This window comes from Vidua macroura, chromosome 19 (genome assembly GCF_024509145.1).
Source record: "Vidua macroura isolate BioBank_ID:100142 chromosome 19, ASM2450914v1, whole genome shotgun sequence".
Classification (NCBI taxonomy): Eukaryota; Metazoa; Chordata; class Aves; order Passeriformes; family Viduidae; genus Vidua; species Vidua macroura.
In genome coordinates this window covers 677,577-687,035 of record NC_071589.1, presented here as the reverse complement: position 1 = coordinate 687,035, position 9,459 = coordinate 677,577, and the positions used below count along the sequence as shown (strand labels likewise).

The following is a 9,459-nucleotide window of genomic DNA, read 5'->3' as shown; positions in this document are numbered from 1 at the left end:
CCTCTCCTGCCCCGCCTGCTCCCCAGACACGCCAGCAGCAGCTGTCACATCCCGCCCGGCCTCTCCGCGGGCTCTGGTGGGCACCGTGGGTGCAGGCAGCAGGAGCCACAGCCCGGCCGTGCTGCTGACAGCCCGGCAGCCCCAGGGGTGCTCTCCCGGCACAAGGGAGCTCACGGCCTTCCCACAGGCTGATGAGCTCCCTGTGAGAGGGCTTTAATCACATTTCCCTGTTTGCTGCTCCAGGAGACAGAGATAATGAAGGGTGGGATGGAAGCGGTGCCTGTGCAATCCCTGCAGCAGGAAAACGGGGAAAGGGAGGAGGGAGCAGGGGGCGCAGCCGGGGAGCTGCTCCCACCCCTTATCCCTGCCTGGTGGGGACAAGGACCACCACCAAACCCCTGCTCTGTCCCGGCTGAGCTGTGCGGGAGCACGAGCCTTCAACCTCTGCAGGATCCCATCCTTTCCCATGCCATTCCAAGCCCAGGAGGCAGCAGGCTGCGCACTCGGCGTTTCAGTCCCTGTGCAATGTGAGCAACCCTGCACCGGGCAGGAGCGAATTCCCCGGCAGCAGGGCTCGCTCCCGGGGCCTGCAGCCTCCCCCTGTCCCCTCTCGCGACTGGGACTGGCCGCTGTGCCTGGCACGGGGCTGTGCCGCCGGGAGGAGCAGCCCTGCTCCACCTGCCATCTGCCACCTGGCCCGGCGGTGCCCGGGCCACCGGGTGACAACATATGGCACCGGAGCTGCCCCGCCTGGCCGGGACGGGGCTGGCGCTGTGCTCGGGGCTGTGGCCCGCAGGGATCCCCGCCTGCCGCACGGAGCGCAGGGTTCAATGCCCCGGGAGAGCGGACCTGGCCCGTGAGGAGGAGGGGCAGAGGCGGCCAGAGCCTGCGGGTCGTTTGTAGGGACGCACAGGGCCCAGCGAGCCCCAGCCTGCCCTCCGGGGGCTCCGGGCCCAGCCCCCAGAGCTGGTACCAGGCACGGAAATGCGGAGGAAGGCGTTGGCACCTCCCGCCGGGGAGCCCCAGGAGGAGCTCCCGGTGCCAGCGGCGGGGACGCGGTGCCGGTGCCAGGGCACCAGCCCGGCTCCCGCCGCGGGTGCCGCTCTCCCGGAGCTGCTGGGGAGGGCGTGAGCATCACCCTCCGCTGCGTGGAGTGCTGATTTCCCCTCGCATTGAATGAACGCATTTTAATAAGGTTTATGGACGTGATAAATACACACACGGGGAGCAAAGGAGCCCCGTGTCCCGGGTAAGGGCCTGGGGTGTTTGCCAGGCAGCAGAGGAGAAAGGGGGGGATTTTTTTCTCCTCTCTGTAATTATTGCAGGAAGGTGAACCCCAGGACGGGAAGGTTTCAGGGCAGTGCAGCTGTTCTAAGGAATCCTCTGTATTCCACGTCCTTCGGGTGATTTTCCCAACAGCTCCCTGACATCCTGCTGAGATCCATCTCACCACCGAGGAAAAGGGAGCGTGGCAAGGCTCAGCTCATTTTCCGTGAGCACAGGGCAAGATTTGCCCTCTCCAAACATGGTTTAGGAATAGGGCTCAGGGAGAGCTGCAGGCTCCTTTCCTGGAATTGCACTCATGATCCAGACCCACCACAAGCCCCCTGCTGCAGCCAACCTCGCTCTCCAGGGAATTACCGGAGGGATAAATGAGTGAATGCCGGCTAATTAAGCAATTAATTACTGCAGGCTCTATGGGCAGTGCCTGGTGCAGCTGCAAACCTCCCAGAGCCACCCTTCACGCCTCACACCCGTCACCCCTCGGATGGGCAGCAGGGGAAGGAGGGGGGGATCGGAAATTAAAATGCTATCGGAAAGTTTAATTATATCTTCATTATTTGTCATCCCGGGCGCGGCGCTGGAGATATTCCCGGCGCTGGGCTGGATTTCCGCACGGGGGGAGAGGGGCTGTGCCCGCGGGCAGGACCCGCTCCAGCGGCGCATTCCCAAGAGTTAACGCTTCCCTGGGACCCCGCTGGCCGCGCACCGCGGTCCGTGCCCTCGGGAATCCTGCCTTTGACGCGCAGGGCTCTGGAGCGGGACGGATCCCGCAGGCACTGAGCAGTTCCTCTGCCTTCTGTGCAGACTCTGATTAGCGGGCAGAGCGTCTGGCTCTCGCGTTTCCAGCCACGGAAGGATCCAAATGAAGGCTGGCTGTCCTGATTAACCATTACCCTTCCCACGCCTGTTCCCAGTGCCAGGATTGTGCTCTGCTGTGCTGTGCCACCCCTGTACAGACCACCTGCTGCTGCTGCTCCATTACAATTAAAACCAGGAGCAGGTGTTTGATGATATTTATTGGGGGAAAGTGAGGATTGCTTCATCTTCCTCTTGAATTACATCTTCCTGCCTGGGAAGAGCGGACACAGAACCACCTGGCTGCCTCACACCACCCCTGGTGTCTCACAGGGCTCCCGGAGACCTCTGAGATGTTTCATGAACCAGGGGAAATGCGCTGGAGCTGGGGAAAGCCTCGTGCTGCTCGTGGGATGAGCACGCCTGGGAAAGCCTGGCCAGGCTGTCTGCCTGGTTTAGCTGGGCCGTGGAGATGGAGGAAGGAAGGGCCCGGCGCTGCTGTGCCGAGCCCCCAGAGGGGGCAGGGCTGGACCCGCAGGTACCAAAGCCCGCAGCCCTGCTCAGTGCCCAGGGCTGTCACCAGAGCTGGGACTTGTGACAGGGGCGTTCATCACCTGCCGCAGAGCCCCTCACAGCCAGCAGGGCGACAGCGATGACAAATGACACTGGCCCTGTAATTACAGCCAGGCTCCGCTCAGCCGCTGCTGCTGCATTATTGAGAGCAACCAAAAATACTCCCGGCTCAGTCATTAGCTCAGTCTGGGCCTCATGGCGAGTGGCTGCCGGGGCTGCCTCGGCCTGGCGGGCAGAAGGGAGAGGGCACAGCCTGGAAAGTGCTGCAGAGGTGTTTGCACATCCTCCATTCCACAGGGATGCAGCCCTGGGGGAGCAGAGCACCTCGGAGGGTTCGGGATCCCGGTGGGAAAGCGGCATTAGGAGAACATCCCTTGCCTCAGTGTCAGTGTCACTGCTGAGCCGAGCTGAAGCAAGGCTGAGCAGGCAAAGCCGTGGCCATAGCTTTGCTCCATGCCCAAGCTGGGATCTGGAAAACAGCTGGAAAATGGTTTGGATGGGAAGGGTGTGAGGAGAAGGGCAGGGAGGCTGGGAGCTCCCCAAAGCCTGGGGGAGCCTCATCCCGTGGCTGCTCCGAGAGATTCTCTGCCCCAGGGCAGTGGAGCGGGTCAGGCTCCTCTCTGCCAGCACCACTGAATTCCCTCTGCTGAGGGGCTCCTTCCTCTGCAGGGACCAGCATGGACCCGAACCTCCTCCCCCTTCTCCTGCAGGAGGAATCCCATCCTTTCCTGGGAGCTGGCCTGTGCCCAGCTTGCTCAGCCTAGAGGTGGGGTGACTTTGCCTGTGGGGTGACTGTGCCTGCTCACCCCCACCCAGAGGTGGGGTGACTTTGCCTGTGGGGTGACTGTGCCTGCTCACCCCCACCCAGAGGTGGGGTGACTGTGCCTGTGCCAGATGTCCTTGTGTGCAGCCAGATGTGCAGGTGCTCAGAGCAAGATGCACATTGGAGGAGCCCAGGGAGGAGTTAACCCACACCTCCAACAACCACAACACCTTGGGCTGATGTTCCTCCAAAGCCCAAGAGGAACCCCGAAAGATATCAGAAAAAAAGGTGGTTTTTCTATTTTCTGATCTATTTTCCATCAGAAAGGACTCTGGTGGAGCATCGTCACCCCACAGGTGTGTGGCCAGGCACAGTGCCCCATTGCAAGCTGCCTCTCTTTACCAGAACACACCCTCCTGGGTCATTGCCCTGCTGAGCAAGGCAGTGACCAACAGGGCAGTGACTGAGGGGACATGAAAAGCTTGGCCAGGACAGTGACAGTGACATCTTCTGCCGTGTGCCACCACGAGGGAGCACCGAGCAAAGGTGACTCAGCAGCGTGGGCAGGGGACAGTCACCACCTCCCCAGTGCTCCCGCGGGGTCTCACAGAGCTCCCAGTGCCAGGACGGCTCTGAGACCTCTGTCACAGCCCAGCGGGGACAGGCGTGGCCCGGCCGGGACAAAGCTCTGGGTCCCTGAGCATCCCGGAGCCCCTCGTGCTCGAGAAGGGCTGTGCCTGCACCGAGCAGGGAAGGGCACACACAGCAGCTCTGGGCTCCGCTCTGCTCTCTGCTCAGTTTCCTCCCTCAGTTTCCTCCTTCGTTTCTTTCCTGCTCGGCAGCACGGGGAGGATGGACGCTGGCTCGGCCGGGCTGCTCGTCACCTTCCTCCTCCTCCTCTCCATCCTGTGGCTCCTGGCCTGGAGGAGTGACAAGAAGAGGAGCCAGCTGCCTCCTGGCCCAGCCCCGTGGCCCATCCTGGGCAACCTGTGGCAGAAGGATGTCCTGCCCCTCTACAGGCACTACGAGAAGGTAAGGGACAAGGGACAAGTGGCCGTGCCAGACCCATTCACGGGACAGCAGGACAGACAGCGGGAAAGCCCCGTGCCCAAACAAAAGGGGAATCCTATGGGTGACTCTTCCTACCTTTCTTTTCTCTTCTTCCCTCCCTCATCTCTTGCTCTACCAGAATTGCCTGAATCCCTTCTGCTGGGAGCAGAATCAGCCCTGTTACTGAAGCCTTTCTCCTGTAGGGCACCCACGAGGTGACAATGCCCCTCAAGGGCTGCAGTGCTGCTGCTGTCCAGAGCTGCTCCTGGAGACGATGCTTTGAACCCCCAAAGTGGCACTGGGATAGAACCCACAGGGACAGGGACAGGGACAGGGACAGGGACAGGGACAGGGACGGGGACAGGGACGGGGACAGGGCTGGGAGTGGGATGAGGTCACAGCTTTGAGGGAGGCACTTCCCCTCCCTGCTGGGCATTCACCAGTGCTGTGGGCTCACGTCCCAGTTTGAAATGAAGTGAATGAACTGGTGTGGGACCCTGCTCACAGAGCTCCCCATCCTCCCAGCTCAGCAGCACCTACGGCCCCATCTTCACCGTGTGGCTGGGGCTGAAGCCAGTGGTGGTGCTCTGTGGGTACAAGGCAGTGAAGGATGCCCTGGTGGGACACTCCGAGGAGTTTGGGGGCAGACCCCACATCCCCCTCCTGATGCAGCTCTCCAAAGACTATGGTGAGTGCCTGGACCTCTCCTGGATCCATGTGGGTGAGCAGATGGCCACATCCCTAGTCTAGGGAAGGGCTCAGCACCCAAGACCTCCAACACCCATTTCCTGCTCTGCAAGACCCTTCAAGTCCTGTGACAAGGGCAAGGACAGCATTAATTCCAGTTAGGCAGCTCCAGCTTTGGTCCGAGTCGCTGTAGAGCTCCTCATCCTTTTGTGGACACTGTGCACACCTGGCTTATTGCTCTGTTGCTCCTCAGCCTGGCTCAGAGCAGGGTTCCCACTCCTGGGGACAGCAGGGAGGGCAGGGGCTGATCTCCTCTGTGTCCCTCCAGGATTTGTCTCCAACAATGAGAAGAAGTGGCGGGAGCTGCGGAGGTTCACACTCAGCACCTTGAGGGACTTCGGGATGGGGAAGAACTCCATGTCCCAGAAGGTGCAGCAGGAGGCTCAGCACCTGGTGGAGCTGCTGGCAAAGCTCAAAGGTGACACGGCTCCTGTCCTTGCTGGCCTTGTGGCAGGCAGAGGACACACGAGAGCCCCATGGGACATGTGTGGCCCCGGAGCTGTTTGCAGAGCTGGGTGTGGGTGATCCCTGCAGGGAAGGGCTGAGATCCAGCCCCACCCCACCCAGGAGCTGCAGGAATGTGCTACAGGCATGGCTGAAGGGCCAGGAGGGACATCCTGCTCTGAACTGGTGCAGGGATGGCCACAACCGAGGAGCATTCCCTGCAGGAAGAACAGGAATAGGGAACAGAACTGTGTGGGCCCAGCTAGGACACTGCCCCGATGACCCGGGCTTATCAGGGTGATTTCCTCCTCTCCAGCAGTACCCAGCTCCTGCCAAGACATCTTCTGGGGCTTCCTGCAGACGCCTGTGCTTCCCTCAGTCCAAGCTGTGGGAGGGGTTTAGGGCAGGGAGGTGGGTGAGGAGCCCCCAGCTCAGGAGGGCTCTTTGCTGTGGCTGCCAGGCCCTGCAGATCAGCCAGGGTCCAAAATCAGGGGCTCGGAGTGGGGGGGAAGGGGTGTTTTCTGTCGTGAAGCAGATAAATAACTGGCGACTTTTTGGTGCTTTTCTCACCTCTTGTGGCCGCAGGCAATGCCTTTGAGCCGATGACCGTGTTCAGACACGCGGTGTCCAACGTGATCTGCTCCGTGGTCTTCGGGAGCCGCTACAGCTACAGCGACGCGGCTTTCCTGGAGCTGCTCAACGCCATCGGGAACTACATCAGCTTCTTCCTGTCCCCCGTGGCCAAGGTGGGAGCCTGGCGTGCTCAGCACCCTCTGCCTGCTGCCCTCGGCGGCTCAGGATGCTCCCTGCCTCTGGGGGGACAGCGTGGCTTCGAGGGAGGGGCGGGGAGGCTCTGCCCAGGACGCTGAGCCCTGCCGTGCCCCCTGTGCCCGCAGGTGTACAACACCTTTCCCAGCATCATGGACCGGCTCCCGGGGCCGCACAAGAAGGTCCTGGCCGACTGCCAGAAGCTGAAGGCCCACATCCAGGAGAAGGTGCAGTTCCACCAGCTGACTCTGGACTCCAGCTGCCCCCGGGACTACATTGACTGCTTTCTGATAAGAGCAGAGAAGGTAGAGGGGGGGCTGCCCTCCAGCCTGGCTGCAGCCTGGAGTATCGCCCAGACAACCCTGAGTCCCTCCCCACCACACCCTCTTGCAGGAGAAGGGCAGCCCAGAGACCATGTACAGCCACGAAGACCTGATCATGTCAGTGTTCAACATCTTCGGCGCCGGGACGGTGACAACCAGCAACACCCTGGTGTTCTTCCTGCTGATGCTGGCAAAGCACCCCCACATCCAAGGTACGGCAGCAAAACACAGCTGCTCCTGTGCCTGGGGTGCTCTCGGGGCACAGGGTCCCAGCCCTGGAGGTCCCGTCTGGGGGCAGACCCAAATCATCCTGTGCGGTCACCCGAGGGTGGGAGCTGTTAGCCACAGGCTCCCACAGGCCAGGGGGATCCAGGTGCTCTCCCTGTGCTCCATCCCTGCCCGTGTGGACTGGCCGGTGGGAGATGCTCTGAGCTTGCCTGATGCAGGAGGGATGAGGGCAGAGACTGGTTCTGGGCTTTACAAGGGATTAGGGCAGGTTGCTCCCCCTCTAGCCCACCCCCGGGTTTAGGATCAGTGCCCGTGGAGGCCAGTAAGAAACTCTGGGGAGGTTGCACAGCAGGCACCCAGCCCCCTGCTGTCCCCAGCCAAGGTCCAGCAGGAGATCGATGCCGTGGTGGGCCCCGGCCGTGCCCCCAGCACGGAGGACAAGCTGCGGATGCCCTACACCAACGCCGTGATCCACGAGCTGCAGCGCTTCCACAAGTCCCGCATCGAGAACTTCCCGCGCATGACGACGCAGGACGTCCTGTTCAGGGGCTACACCATCCCCAAGGTACTCAGGGTGGCCCCGGAGCCTCTGCCACCAAGGGAGAGCTGCCAGCGGGGCTTCAGGGCCATTTGCCTGTGTCCCTGAACTGTTTGCACACATCTGAAGCTCTCGGGTCTTTCCCAATCCTCGGTAGCAATGACCCTTCAGAGGGGAGTAGAGGCACGTGAGTGTCTGCCCGTCCTGCCCCACAGCCCGTGTTCCTTCCTCGCCTATCCTGGAAAACAGCTCTTCCCCCATGGAGCCGTGCAGGGCTGCGGGGCTGGGGCAGGAGCCCGGCCTGGGGTGGGGCCAGGCCAGACCCCCCCACCCCTCAGCAGATCCGGGGACAGCCACCCCTCCTGCTTTGACCACGAGCACTGTGTGCCAAACCCACCCCGAGGGAACATCTCCTGCCTTTGGATTTGGGGCAGTGAGAGGGGCTTTGACAGGAATCCGTGGGAATAACTCGGGAATTTGTGTCCCATGAGCTGCACAGAGACTGGCAGGACCATGGGGACACCAGAGCCCCATGTCATTTGTCCCAGTGGCACAGAGCTACCAATCCAGGCTGCCTCCCCATGGGAACCTGCTTGGGTATTGGGGTGCACACCCAGCCTCCCCCGTGTCCCCTGGATGCTCCCCCCAACCAATCCACCGCAGCAGAGCCCGTGGCGTGGCACTGATGTCCCTCCTCACATCCCTGCCCCATTCCTCTCCCACAGGGCACTCCTGTTATTCCAGTACTTTCCTCTGTGCATTCGGATCCAACCCAGTGGGAGAACCCCGAAAGCGTGGACCCCGCACACTTCCTGGATGAGAAGGGCGAGTTCAGGAAGCGCGAGGCCTTCATGGCATTCTCGGCAGGTCAGTGCTCCCCGCCCTGCCAGCTCCGTGCCCAGGAGTGCCAGCACAGACACCCAGTGGCACCACAGTGCCACCCCCTCCATGGGCTGCCTGCCACCCTCTGTCCCCTCGTTCCCCACCGGGGTCACCCCTCTCTCGTGCCCAGGGAAGCGGATGTGCCCGGGGGAGGCGCTGGCCCGCATCGAGCTCTTCCTGTTCATCACCACGCTGCTGCAGAGCTTCACCTTCCAGCTGGCCACGGAGCACAGGGAGCTGGATTTGTTCTCCCTGTGGCTCGAGATTGAGAGGAGGGCGATCCCGGGCAAGTTCTTCGCTCTCCCACGCCCGGTGTCCTCCTAAGCTGGGAGAGTGGGACAAGGAAAGGCTCTCCAGGTGCTCCACCCCTGCCCCAGAGCAAGCCCTGTGGCCACGAGGGCACAGCCACAGCCACCACAGGAGGGACACTTCGGGCTGGGAGCTTCTCCTCTGAGAACTGTCGGGCACGTGTGCCACCAACTCCATGAGCAGCCTGCTCCCAGCCCTCCCCATCCCAGGAACACGAGGAAGGTGCCACTGCTTCTCCATCCCCAGCCTGATTCCAATTCTCTCACCTTCCAAAACACACACTTGCTATCTCATTGCTGGACTGTGCTTCTCTGAGTCCTTCACTTCAATATTCAACTCCAGAAATTGCCCTCGGGAGCCAGCTCAGCTCCGTGTGCAGCTGCTGGAGCCATCCTGGGGGTCCTGAGGGGAGCTGCCAGGGTGGGATGTGCTCCCAGGCTCCCGTTCCCCCTGCCCGGGGGTGAGGGTGCTGCAGAGGGTGTTGTGTCAGCACTGGGGCTTGGGCACTTGTGAAGCCTGGGACTTCAGGGTACGGGGAAAATTGGGGTTCTCCAGGGCTCTCAGAGCTGGTTTTGGTGGGGTTACCTTGCTGGAGTGTTCCTGCAAACACGGAGAGGGGGACAGCAGGGACTCTGTCCTGGGGGAGGTGGCTGAGCCCTGCTGGAGGGAGGTGAGATCCGGACCTGGTTAATCCTGGGGTGCCTTGTCTCAAATGATGCACAAACCGGCCTTTACTCTAAGGGCATTTGTGACTT

At 61.9% G+C, this 9,459-nt stretch overlaps 1 protein-coding gene across 1 annotated transcript; it reads left to right on the top strand.

Annotated features, from left to right (window-relative positions):
* The first annotated feature begins 3,947 nt into the window (after positions 1-3,947).
* Positions 3,948-8,999, top strand: LOC128816748 (cytochrome P450 2C5-like). Its single transcript, XM_053994642.1, has 10 exons — positions 3,948-3,961; positions 4,258-4,447; positions 4,991-5,153; positions 5,481-5,630; positions 6,242-6,402; positions 6,553-6,729; positions 6,818-6,959; positions 7,353-7,540; positions 8,239-8,380; positions 8,526-8,999. Exons 2-10 carry the CDS (start codon positions 4,268-4,270, stop codon positions 8,717-8,719), a joined length of 1,497 nt encoding a protein of 498 aa, XP_053850617.1. The 5' UTR covers positions 3,948-3,961; positions 4,258-4,267; the 3' UTR covers positions 8,720-8,999.
* The last annotated feature ends 460 nt before the right edge of the window (positions 9,000-9,459 follow it).

What these genes read in the sequence shown, in the direction of transcription:
- LOC128816748 (XM_053994642.1), top strand. Translation starts at nt 4,268, where the DNA reads ATGGACGCTGGCTCGGCCGGGCTGCTCGTCACCTTCCTCCTCCTCCTC. An exon ending in GCTGCTGGCAAAGCTCAAAG is followed by an intron (nt 5,631 to 6,241) that starts GTGACACGGCTC and finishes TTGTGGCCGCAG; the next exon opens with GCAATGCCTTTGAGCCGATG. An exon ending in TCCTGTCCCCCGTGGCCAAG is followed by an intron (nt 6,403 to 6,552) that starts GTGGGAGCCTGG and finishes CTGTGCCCGCAG; the next exon opens with GTGTACAACACCTTTCCCAG.